Source organism: Schistocerca americana, chromosome 6, assembly GCF_021461395.2.
Source record: "Schistocerca americana isolate TAMUIC-IGC-003095 chromosome 6, iqSchAmer2.1, whole genome shotgun sequence".
Taxonomy (NCBI): Eukaryota; Metazoa; Arthropoda; class Insecta; order Orthoptera; family Acrididae; genus Schistocerca; species Schistocerca americana.
The window spans coordinates 3,822,471-3,835,665 of NC_060124.1; the positions used below are offsets into that span (position 1 = coordinate 3,822,471).

A 13,195-nucleotide genomic window follows, 5' to 3' on the forward strand; every position below is an offset into this window, starting at 1 on the left:
GATACTTGGTGCTTCCCAAGATCCTTAAAATTCTTGCATGTTGGTTCCAAACAATCACTGTGATCATCATAGACAAGTTACAGTTCAAATGGTTCAAATGGCTTTGAGCACTATGGGACTTAACATCTGAGGTCATCAGTCCCCTAGAACTTAGAACTACTTAAACCTAACTAACCTAAGGACATCACACACATCCATGCCCGAGGCAGGATTCGAACCTGCGACCATAGCAGTCCCGTGGCTCCGGACTGAGCGCCTAGAACCGCACGGTCACCGCGGCCGGCCAAGTTACTGTACCAAGATTTAGGTGACATCTGAGCAACCCTCTTAGACTTTTTGGAGATGATGGTGTCATTTGCTGACTCATACTGTCATCAGATGATAGAAACCAATTGCGAAATGATTTAGACAAAATATCTGTATTATGAAAAATGTGGCAGTTGACTATACAAAACAATAAAAAGTGTGAATGTCGCAAACCCTCTAGCTAGCTTGTTCACCTTTAATTATACTTATGGATAAGAGTTTCATTAGTGTATTTGGAGTCATGATATCACAGTGATTGTTTGAGACGATTTCACTTCCTCGTCTTAATCTCTTGTAGTTTAGTATTGTTCTGGGTTCACAGATTTGCTTTATGGGCTAAATCTGGAATTGAGGAGTGCTCAGGCTATGACAGGGGACGCACTGTGAGGCCCAGTTGAATGTGCAGGCGTAGATGGATCCGGGGGATAGAAGTCACTCTGACACATGGAGGGCGGTTGTCAAGTGGCCAAGACAGAACTCTCTTGGCACGTGGTGGGTGCTAGGAGCTTGTTAAATGATATACGTAGAGGGATAAATGCCTCCTGGCTTTCCTAGCAACTTGACAGTACAGCACTGACGTACTTACTGGAGCAGCGTTGGCCACTAGATTTGTATTGAGCTCTTTAGAATTTCACAGGACCTGTAATGTGGGGCTAGCTGTTCGCCTAACGAACACAGACTGGAGTGTTATTAGTAACATCATGACGTGACACTCAGTGGGAAGCCAGTTACAAAAGTGGAGAAGAAATTCGATTCATTGACTTGTTGACGTTTTGGCATTCCTGAGCACAAAATATTGTCAAACAAAGAATTACGTAATTGGTGAGCTGTAGCAACATTGAGAGAATTGGTGGAAGACAGGAGTAGACTGCTGGGAGGAGAGGGGAAAAGCGGAGAGATGCAGAGAGTCGGTCGTAGAGGGTGAAGAGACACGGAAGTTGGTGGAGTTTCAGGGCAGAAGTCACGGACAGGTGACGGAGGCTAAGTTGCAGCTCAGCTCTCAAGTCACAGAGTCGCTGTCTCGCCTCTCTGCTCACAGTACACTGAAGATTATGGAAAGCATCGCTTACAGCTTTGTCATTTTAGGGAAATCTAGAGTACTGTAGTTCAACTGCAGGATAGCCAGCATTGACTCCTGATCTTCAGATCTTTAAAATTCTTGGATGTTGGTTCCAAACACCCACAACAATTATAGGTGGAAGCATAAGCGGCCAAAGACACTGCTAGCTAGGGCATAACAACCTATCGAAAGCTGCCATACACCAACAAGCGACAAACGTCGGCGAGCCCCAGCACATCAGCAGCGTTGACTGGTTGTGCCAGCTGCCATTAAATCCGACACAACAGCCTACAGCAGGGAAACCGACGAGCTCGTCCACTAACGCACAAACAACTCGCCAACATCACCCTTCACTGTGCATCTGATGTATGACCTATCGGACACAAAACGAGGATGAACCTAACTGTTACAGTTATGCCGACGCCGACCGAGAGATCAACACCGGCACCCAGCGCCAGCCGCCGAGTAACAGCACCTCACAACTACAAAGGAATCGACATGCATGATACCCACTACTAACAAAGCCTACCCTTGCATAACCTGTCGCAGTCAGTAAGACATCCGCTATTGCTCTAACTACCCGACCTAACTGTCGCAGAGGTTTTTTTCCCTTGGCTCTTGCCTTGGCACTTTTTTCCTCTGCCCTTCAAACCGCTACCCTTCGTTCGACTTTCGACCCAATCTTTCTCCAGATGGGCGCGTATTAATGGTTAACCTTAACCAGACGTACGCAAACATCGTAGTACCCACATCCTGCGACACCTCACATTAGTGAAAACTAACTCATATGCAGAGATTGCAGCAGACCTTTTGAGTTGGCGACCATGCCGGTGTTAGCGTGGAGGGGCTCCACCTCTAATTAAAAAAATCAAACAACCACTGTGATCATCATAGACAAGCTACTGTAACTATTTCACAGAACTAAACCCGATATATTATGCAACTCCATCTTTTTCGGTAACTTTGCCAATCCAGACCTTTATTTCGCATTTCTCATATATGCGCCGATCAAAAACGTTCGGTTCTAAGGCCATAAAGCCGGCCGGTGTGGCCGAGCGGTTCTAGGCGCTTCAGTCTGGAACCGCGCGACCGCTACGGTCGCAGGTTCGAATCCTGCCTCGGGCATGGATGTGTGTGATGTTCTTAGGTTAGTTAGGTTTAAGTAGTTCTAAGTTCTAGGAGACTGATGACCACAGATGTTAAGTCCCATAGTGCTCAGAGCCATTTTAAGGCCATAAAGACCAGAATCGATATGCGAATTAGGCAGGATCGCTGTGAGCAGTGAGACAAAAATCCTACCGATCCACATGGCTGAAGACACCCATTTAATAAAAAAAACCGTGCTCTGCTGCGCGGATAAATAGCTGCCTGCCGTACGTCCTCGTCTGACAGATATCGCAAGGGGACATATTATTAGTACAGGGCCGGTGCTCGGGTGCCGTCCTCTTGGCGTAACTTCTGCGTTACGACATTTCCGACATAGGGACGAGCGTTATCATGGAGAAGCAGTACTCCTTGTAGCAGTTTTCATGGATGGTTCGCCTTAACTGAACGTCGTAGTTCTGTATAATGTTGTGCAGTACCGTTCCCCTGTGATGGCCCCACCAAGTTCTTCGAAATCAATAAGCAACTGGCCCCGGCAATCAAAGATTAGGATAAACATCACCTTTCCAGCAGATTGCTGTCTCTTGATCTTCTTGGGGGAGAAGATTGTGGATGGTCGATGATTTCGACTCCTGTTACCAGTGGACGCGCTAGCTTTCGTCATCTGTAACCATGCGCTCAAGGGACGTAGGCGTATTGATTTGGTAATAACGTCAGCATAGTTCACATTTCCGCATTTACCGCACTCACGTGGGAAAGACATGTCACACTGATACCTTGTCTACATGTAGGTGCTTATTTCTCCACATCGGAGTCGCCCTACTTTGCGCTTATGGCACAGCAACCTCCTCAAACCTAAAATGCGCGGTAACACTTTATGCTAAGGTACACATTTGCGTAGTTCATGTGTTTTTACAATAAATCATAGTGTTGCTGAAACACTGAGTTTATTATCACAACCATTGCCTTTAAATGATAAATATTGCAACAGTTCTCACCTTCAGATTCACCCGTCACGAATTCGTCTCCTGTACCAACCTTTTCATCTCTGAGTACCACTTGCACCCTTCGTTATTATTTGCTGGATGTATTCCAGACTCTCTTCCTCTACAGTTTTCACTCTCTATAGTTCCTAGATATGTTGTAACAGATGTCCTATCATTCTGTCCCTTCTTCTTTCGATGTATTATTTTCCTCGCCGATTCTGTTGAGTGCTTCATCATTCCTTATCCTTTCAGTCCATCAATTTTTCAAGCTTTTTCTGTAGCACCACACCTGAAAAACGTTTCGATTCTCTTCTGTTGCGGTTTTCCCAGAGTCCATGTCACATTACCATTCAATGCTGTGCTCGAAATATACATACGCATAAATTTCTTCCTCAAATTAGTATTGATAGTAGCATACTTGTTTTGGCTAGGAAGACTATTTTCATCAGAGGTAGACTGCTTTTATTGTTCTCCTTGCTCCGTCCGTCATGGGTTTCTTTGCTGCCTCTGTAGCAGAATTCCTTAATTCGTCTCATTTGTGATCACCAATTTATGATGTTAAATTTCTTGCTGTTCTCTGTTCTGTTACTTCTCATTACTTGAGTCTTGTCTAGATTTACTCTCAATCCATATTCTGCACTCATCAGACTCTTCATTCCATTCAGAGGATCATGTAATTCTTCTTCACTTTCACAACGATAGCAATGTCATCAGCAAATCTTATCACTGACATCCTTTCATCTTGAATTTTAGTCTCATTCTTGAAACTTTGTTCTATTTCAGTCACTGCTTCCTCGATGTATAGATTGAACAGTAGGAGCGAAAGACTACATCCATCCCTGTCATACACTCCATTAGGTCATAGACTTCCACACTCACTGTTCCCTCATATTGTATATTACATGACTTTGTCAATAGCATGTCCCTATTTTTCTTAGAATCGTTTCATTTGACACACGCATTGCATTCGTATTGTTATCGCCATGGATCTGAATGCCACCGAAGTTTGTTAGGTTGTTTTGAATTTTCTATATGCAAAGTCAGTCTCTCCGACAACGATATCTTTTTCTGTTTCATCAATTTTTTTCTGTAGCCACTTCGCCATAGCTTCCCGCCACCTCCTTTATAATTAATTCCTAAGTGACATTCATTTCTTTATTCCTGACTTTCCCCGAACATTCTTGTACTTCCTTCTTTCGTCGATCAGTTGAAGTATTTCTTCTGTTCCCCATTGTTTCTTCACTGTTGCTTTCCTTGTAAATACACTTTTCTTCCTAGAGCCTGTGATAGCATTTTTTGTAGATGTCCATTGCTTTCAGCTGAACTGCCTACTGAGCTTTTAGTATCTAAGTATCTACGTCCTCAGAGAAGTTCAAGCGTCTCTTTGTTCCTTGTTAGAAACGTATCCTACTTCTCGGCGCATTGATTCTTCCTGACTAGTCTTTTAAACTTCAGCTTACCATTCATCACTTCTAAATTGTGATCTGAATCTATATCCGATTCTGTGTACGCGTTTCAATTCAATATCTGATTTCGGAATCTTTGCCTGATAGTGATGTAATCTGATTGAAATCCTTCAGTACATCCCGGCCTTTTCCAAGTGTGCCTCCACCTGTTTTAATTAACAGAGTATTGACTATTAGTGGTTGAAGATTATTACAGAACTCAACAAGTCTTTCTCATATCTCATTTCTACCACCAAAATCGTATTCTCCCGTAGCCATGTCTTCTTCCCCTTTCCATGACTAATAGATACTCACCTCCCATTACGTCCTGAATTACATTTCGTTTCTCTATATCCTTATCCTCTGCTTGCGACGTCGGCTTGTGTATCTGAACTATTGTTGTCGATATTGGTTTGCTGTCGAGTCTGATGAAAACAACCCTCTCACTTTCTGCCCTGCCGTCCTACGCATAACGAATCCTACTCCCATTACATAACTTCCTACTGCTGTTGAAATTACCATATATTCATCTGGCCTTCTTTCCATTTCACTTCACTGATCCACTCTATATCTAGACTGTGCCTCGGCACTTCTATTTTCAGATTATCAATCTTCCCTATCACGTTCAAACTTCTGACATTCGATGCTCCGACTCGCAGTACGCTACCCTTTAGTTGGTTATTTAGTTTTTTTCTCGTAGGTCACTACATCTACATGTACGTGATTACTCTACTATTCATAATAAAGTGCCTGGGACAGGGTTCGATGAGGAACCTTCAAGCTGTCGATCACTGTTCCACTCTCGAACGGCGCGCGGGAGAAGCTCGGACTTAATTTTTTCTGTGCGAGCCCTGACTTCAATTATTTTATAGTGATGATCATTTCTCCTTATGTAGGTGGGTGCCCACAGAATGTTTTAATCAGCAGAAGTGGGGACAAAGTGAGGAGTAAACTGGTGATTGAAATTTGATGAGAACATCCCGTCGCAACTAAACACACCGTTGTTTTAATGATAGCCACTCCAATTCACGTACCATGTATGTGGCATTATCTCCCCTATTTCGCGATAACACAAAACGAGCTGCCTTTCTTTGAACATTTTCTATGTCATCCGCCATTCCCACCTGATGCGGTTCCCACACCGCACAGCAATACTCCAGAATAGGTCGGACAAGCGCGGTGTAAGCAGTCTCTTTAGTAGACCTGTAGCACACTTCTAAGTGTTCTGCCAATGAATCGCTGTCTTTGGTTTGCTCTACCGACAACATTATCTATGTGATAGTTCCAGTTTCAGTTGTTTGTAATTGTAATCCCTAAGTATTTAGTTAAATTTAGAGTCTCAAGATTATTGTGACTTATCACGTAATCGAAATTTCGGGGATATATTTTAGTACTCAAGTGAATAACTCCACACTTTTCTTTATTCAGAGTCAATTTCCACTTTTTGCAACATACAGATATCTTATCTAAATCATTCTGCCATTCGTTTTGGTCATCTGATGACTTTACAAGGCGGTAAACGGCAGCATCAACTGCAAACAATCTAAGACGACTACTCATATTGTCTCTTATGCCCTCGTTAATATAGCTCAGGAATAATAGAGGCCCTATAGCACTTCCTTGAGGAGCGCCAGATATTACTTCTGTTTTACTCCATGACTTGCCGTCTGTTACTACGAACTATGACCTTTCTGACAGGAAATCACGAATCCAGTCGCACAAATGAGGCAATATTCCATAGGGACGCAGTATGGTTAGAAGACGCTTGTGAGGAACGGTGTCGAAAGCCTTCTGGGAGTCTAAAAATATGGAATCGATTTGATATCCCCTGTCGATAGCACTCATTACTTCATGAGTATAAAGAGCTAGTTGTATCTCGCAAGAACGATATTTTCTGAATCCGTGCTATGTGTCAATAAATCGCTTTCTTCCAGGTAATTCATAATGTTCGAACACATGTTCCAAAACCCTACTGCAAATCGACGTTAGTGATATGAGCCTGTAATTCAGCGGATTGCTCCTATGTCACTTTTTGAGTATAGGTGTGACCTGAGCAATTTTCCAGTCTTTAGGAACGGAGCTTTCTGTGAGGGAGCGGTTGTATACAATTGCTAAATATGGAGCTATTGTATCAGCGTACTCTGAAAGGAACCTGACTGGTATACAATCTGGACCGCCTGCCTTGCCTTTATTAAGTGATTTAAGCTGCTTTGCTAACCCGAGGATATCAACTTCTATGTTTCTCACCATGGCAGTTGTTCTTGATTGGAATTCAGGAATATTTATTTCGTCTTCTTTGGTGAATGAGTTTCAGAAAACGATGTTTAATAATTCCGCTTTAGTGACACTGTCATGAGTGTTTTCACCATTGTTATCGCCCAGTAAAGGCTCTGATTGCCTCTTGCTAGTGGTGTGCTTTATGTATGACCAGAATCTCTTTGGGTTTTCTGGCAGATTCCGAGAAAGAGTTTCACTGTGGAAATTATTACCTCTCCATTTGGTAGTACCCACCCGGAAATCCAAATGGAGGACTACTTAGGAATCATTTGCCAATGGATCATCTTGGCGCTTTTTTTAAAAAATGGCTCTGAGCACTAAGGGACTTAACATCTGATTTCATCAGTCCCCTAGAACTTAGAACTACTTAAACCTAACTAACCTAAGGACATCACAGACATCCATGACCGAGACAGGATTCGAACCAGCGACAGTAGCAGTCGCGCGATTCCGGACTGAAGCGCCTACAACCGCTCGGCCACAGCAGCCGGCGACACTTTTCGATTAGGTGTCACATGTCCTATTGGTACATATCATACATCTTCAATGCAGTGGCTTCCATTACCTTTTCCATCCTCATACCATTGGTCATTGATGATTCTTCCGCATTTTAGAGGCAGTTTCCCGTCCCAAGGGCCAAGAGTGTTCCCTGACACTCTGTTCGTCTGAGGGTAACTTCTTATTGCGTAAGTCTTAGGCCGCTACTGCTGACTGCTTTTTCTCTAAATTGAAACAGTGGCGGTGTCCCAGGCCGTGTCCGAGAACGGTTTGCTTACTCAAGAAGGACGCTACTCAAAGACCATGACTAAGGTAAGTAATTCTACAGCGCGCATTTAATTCGGTGCTGGAACTCAAGGGTATGCCTGATCTTCATTAATTTCAGATTCAGTTACGTTTCACATTGTCACACACGCAGTGCTTTGGAGAGCCCTGAAATGAATCCACAAAATTTCGGTAACACGACAGTTAAATTCTTAGGGATTATATCAGTGAATGACTTGACCTGGAAAGATTGCATATATAATGTTGTGGGGGAAGCTGATCAAAGACATATTTGCAGAACGTTCACAAAATGCAACAGACCTACTAAAGAGGCTGCCTACCGTATACTTGTTTGCCTCTTTTCGAATATTGCTACGCTGTGTTGGATCCGCGTCGTATAGGATTAGCGAAGGATATCGAAAAAGTTCAATGAATGGCAACTCGTTTTGTACTGTCCCGAAATAGGTGAGAGAATGCCGCAGATATACTACGCGAGATGGGCATCTTTTCACCAAGTTTCAATCACTAACTTTCTCCTTCGAATCCAAAAATATTTTGTTGGCACCTGCCTTCAGAGGCCAAAGTCATTACTGTAATAAAAAAAGAAAAATCACAGCTCGCAAGGAATGATTTTAATGTTCGTTTTACCTGCACGCTGTTCAAGAGTGGGACGGTAGAGACGTAGGATGAAGATGGTTCGATTAACACTCTGCCAGAGGAATTGCAGTCATGCAGATGTAGATGCAGACGAAGTATTTCAGCCTTAAGCGATTTAGGAAAACCACGGAATACGTAAATGTGAAAGGTGTGCAAGGATTTGTCAACTCAATAAAGTAGCAACTTATGGCCATCAATGTGATGTATATACTTTTTCCTTAACTGTGTTTCATAATGCGCAAACAGAATTAATGTTTAAGATTTGACTTACTGCGATCGTGGTCCGCCGGTTGAATATCTTCCGGAAAGCCATAGGGTGTCTGATGGCCAGGTAGCGGTCGATGCTCATGGCTGTGATGGTGAACACGCTGGCGCCCACGGCCACACCTGCGAAAAACGACAAAACCTGCAACTGTGGTAATTCTCTAATGGAGTCAAAAGACATAAATTCAACAATTTTTCATGTTTATGCTTCTCTTTGTTATCCACTTCAATTCCAATCCCTTTGTTATGAGAATAAAGATGATTAGGTGTAAAGCAGTTTTTGGGAGGATAGAACAACATTCCTTTTGTTCTTTGCATTTCAGCAGCTTTTCCACGGTCATTGAGAAATAAAGAGAAGCGGGCTGTAATATTTAATGCGATAATACAAGCCATTGTACAACGGTGTTTCGACCGGTAATTTGGACCTTGAACAACGGAACCCACTATCAGAAAGATAGACAGCGATATATGTAGCGAATATAACAACTATCACACTAAAAATTTTTGACTCCCCGTTGCAGATGGCACGAAAGTGAATTGCAGTTGACTCAGAGATATAAATAATTACATCAGTTAAGCGCCCTGGTCTCCTTTGATTACATTGTCGAATTGGTCGAATGGTTTTGTAGCTTGAAAGCATTATGTCTGCAGTTATATCACAGTGGACGTTTTCACAAAAAAATAGATAATAGAAACAACTCGATACAAACGTCTCAGAACCCGCTATCTGTGGGGTTTATGCGAGGGTTTCCCAGAAACTAATGGACCGCATTTTTTTCTGAGCCAAAAACAATGCTACAAAATTAAAAAATTGCGGATGTATTACTTGAAGTCTCTTGAGTGAGCGCGGCAGGTTTCCGTCACTTCCGGCAGATAGCGTAATTGCAGGATGGTGGTGTACGTTACAAGTAACGTGCCGTCATTGAATTTCTGACTGCAGAGAAAGCAACCGTGGGGAACACTCACAAACGCTTGTGCAAAGTCTATACACCATCTGCTGTCTCCAGAAGTCGCAGGGCACGTAGGGTGAGGTTAGCAGAAGGCGGTTCGGTTGAGCTCCACCGCGATTTGCAGCGGTCAGGGAGTCCCATACACGGCTGTCACACTTGACATGTTGCAGCGACCTGATGATGTAATTAGCGAGGACAGACATATTGCGACTCGGCAGTTGCTGATGCACTTGTCAGTCAACAAAGGAAGTTCACACAGTGAAGCACTGGGTCCGTCGCCAGGACAAGGGTTGGTACCGACAGGGCATACGCGCCCTTATTTCGCTCTGCAGGGAGGCCATCGAACGGGATGGGGATTACGTGGAAAAATAGGGTGTCTAGATAATACACCATACTTTAGTGTGTATAATTCTCATTATGTTCAATAAAGAATTGTTGAAGAAAGAAAGTGCGATGAATTACTTTCTGGGCAATCCTCGTAGAAGGCATCAAATAAACTGTCAAATACGTAGATGTGGAAAGCGTGGCATTGACTACCACAGAGCAGCCATCGACAGTACATACCAAGGGTATATATATCCCTGATATAAAAGTCACCATTTTCTCATCATGAAACTTTAACTACTAGCGAATCAAACGCGTGTCTTTGTTGCAGTTAGTTCTTCAGTAGGTAGATTATTGGCGGAAAAAGGCTCCTATCGGACCACAAAAAAGAGAAATATGCTCCTGTTTATTAAAAGACTGACTGAAAATGGTGGTTCCAGCTGCCTGATTCTACCTTCCGCAGTACCTATACAAAAAAATGGTTCAAATGGCTCTGAGCACTATGGGACTTAACTTCTGAGGTCATCAGTCCCCTAGGTCTTACAACTACTTGGACCTAACTAAACTGGTCAAGGGGTGGCGTCTTTGATTCATAACCAAAACGTCTTCAGACCCGGGTTCGATCCCCGCCACTGCCTAAATTTTGATAAATAATCAGCATTGGCGGCCGAAGACTTCCGGCATAAGAAGTCAGCCTCATTCTGCCAACGGCCTTGTCAAAGAGGGCGGAGGAGCGGATAGAGGTTCAGAGCACTCTCTTGTCATAGGGGTGGGAAATTGCCCCTAAAGGCGGATGAATCAACAATGATCAACGACATGAGGATGCAGAAGGCAATGAAAACCACTGCATTAAAGACACGTAACGTGTATCCACAGGACATGTGGCCTGTAATTGAAGAAGTGTCTCTCCATTGGCAAAAGATTCCTGAATAGTCCTCCATTCTGATCTCCGGGAGGGGACTGCCAAGGAGGAGGTTACCATGAGAAAAGGATTGAATAATCTGCGAAAGGATAACGTTCTACGAGTCGGGGCGTGGAATGTCAGAAGCTTGAACGTGGTAGGGAAACTAGAAAATCTGAAAAGGGAAATGCAAAGGCTCAATCTAGATATAGTAGGGGTCAGTGAAGTGAAGTGGAAGGAAGACAAGGATTTCTGGTCAGATGAGTATCGGGTAATATCAACAGCAGCAGAAAATGGTATAACAGGTGTAGGATTCGTTATGAATAGGAAGGTAGGGCAGAGGGTGTGTTACTGTGAACAGTTCAGTGACCGGGTTGTTCTAATCAGAATCGACAGCAGACCAACACCGACAACGATAGTTCAGGTATACATGCCGACGTCGCAAGCTGAAGATGAACAGATAGAGAGAGTGTATGAGGATATTGAAAGCGTAATGCAGTATGTAAAGGGGGACGAAAATCTAAATGTCATGGGCGACTGGAATGCAGTTGTAGGGGAAGGAGTAGAAGAAAAGGTTACAGGAGAATATGGGCTTGCGACAAGAAATGAAAGAGTAGAAAGACTAATTGAGTTCTGTAACAAGTTGCAGCTAGTAATAGCGAATACCCTGTTCAAGAATCACAAGAGGAGGAGGTATACTTGGAAAAAGCCGGGAGATACTGGAAGTTTTCAATTAGATTACATCATGGTCAGACAGAGATTCCGAAATCAGATACTGGATTGTAAGGCGTACCCAGGAGCAGATATAGACTCAGACCACAATATAGTAGTGATGAAGAGGAGGCTGAAGTTTAAGACATTAGTCAGGAAGAATCAATACGCAAAGAAGTGGGATACGGAAGTACTAAGGAATGGCGAGATACGTTTGAAGTTCTCTAACGCTATAGATACAGCAATAAGGAATAGCGCAGTAGACAGTACAGTTGAAGAGGAATGGATATCTCTAAAAAGGGCCATCACAGAAGTAGGGAAGGAAAACATAGGTACAAAGAAGGTAGCTGCGAAGAAACCATGGGTAACAGAAGAAATACTTCAGTTGATTGATGAAAGGAGGAAGTACAAACATGTTCCGGGGAAATCAAGTATACAGAAATACAAGTCACCGAGGAATGAAATAAATAGGAAGTGCAGGGAAGCTAAGACGAAATGGCTGCAGGAAAAATGTGGAGACATCGAAAAAGATATGATTGTCGGAAGGACAGACTCAGCATACAGGAAAGTCAAAACAACCTTTAGTGACATTAAAAGCAACGGTGGTAACATTAAGAGTGCAACGGGAATTCCACTGTTAAATGCAGAGGAGAGAGCAGATAGGTGGAAAGAATACATTGAAAGCCTCTATGAGGGTGAAGATTTGTCTGATGTGATAGAAGAAGAAACAGGAGTCGATTTAGAAGGGATAGGGGATCCAGTATTAGACTCTGAATTTAAAAGAGCTTTGGAGGACTTACGGTCAAATAAGGCAGAAGGGATAGATAACATTCCATCAGAATTTCTAAAATCATTGGGGGAAGTGGCAACAAAACGACTATTCACGTTGGTGTGTAGAATATATGAGTCTGGCGAAATACCATCTGACTTTCGGAAAAGCATCATCCACACAATTCCGAAGACGGCAAGAGCTGACAAGTGCGAGAATTATCGCACAATCAGCTTAACATCTCATGCATCGAAACTGCTTGCAAGAATAATACACAGAAGAATGGAAAAGAAAATTGAGAATGCGCTAGGTGACGATCAGTTTGGCTTTAGGAAAAGTAAAGGGACGAGAGAGGCAATTCTGACGTTACGGCTAATAATGGAAGCAAGGCTAAAGAAAAATCGAGACACTTTCGTAGGATTTGTCGACCTGGAAAAGGCGTTCGACAGTATAAAATGGTGCAAGCTGTTCGAGATTCTGAAAAAAAGTGGGGGTAAGCTATAGGGAGAGACGGGTCATATACAATATGTACAACAACCAAGAGGGAATAATAAGAGTGGACGATAAAGAACGAAGTGCTCGTATTAAGAAGGGTGTAAGACAAGGATGTAGCCTTTCGCCCCTACTCTTCAATCTGTACATTGGAGAAGCAATGATGGAAATAAAAGAAAGGTTCAGG

At 43.0% G+C, this 13,195-nt stretch overlaps 1 protein-coding gene across 1 annotated transcript in view; it reads right to left on the reverse strand.

The window, feature by feature from the left end:
• The window catches only part of LOC124619652 (gastrin/cholecystokinin type B receptor-like), a 238,035-nt gene that overhangs the window by 140,118 nt on the left and 84,722 nt on the right, over positions 1-13,195 (reverse strand). Inside the window, exon 3 of the mRNA XM_047146184.1 lies at positions 8,869-8,984. Within this exon, the coding sequence (XP_047002140.1) occupies positions 8,869-8,984 (116 nt within the window). The remainder of the gene's footprint in view (positions 1-8,868; positions 8,985-13,195) is intronic.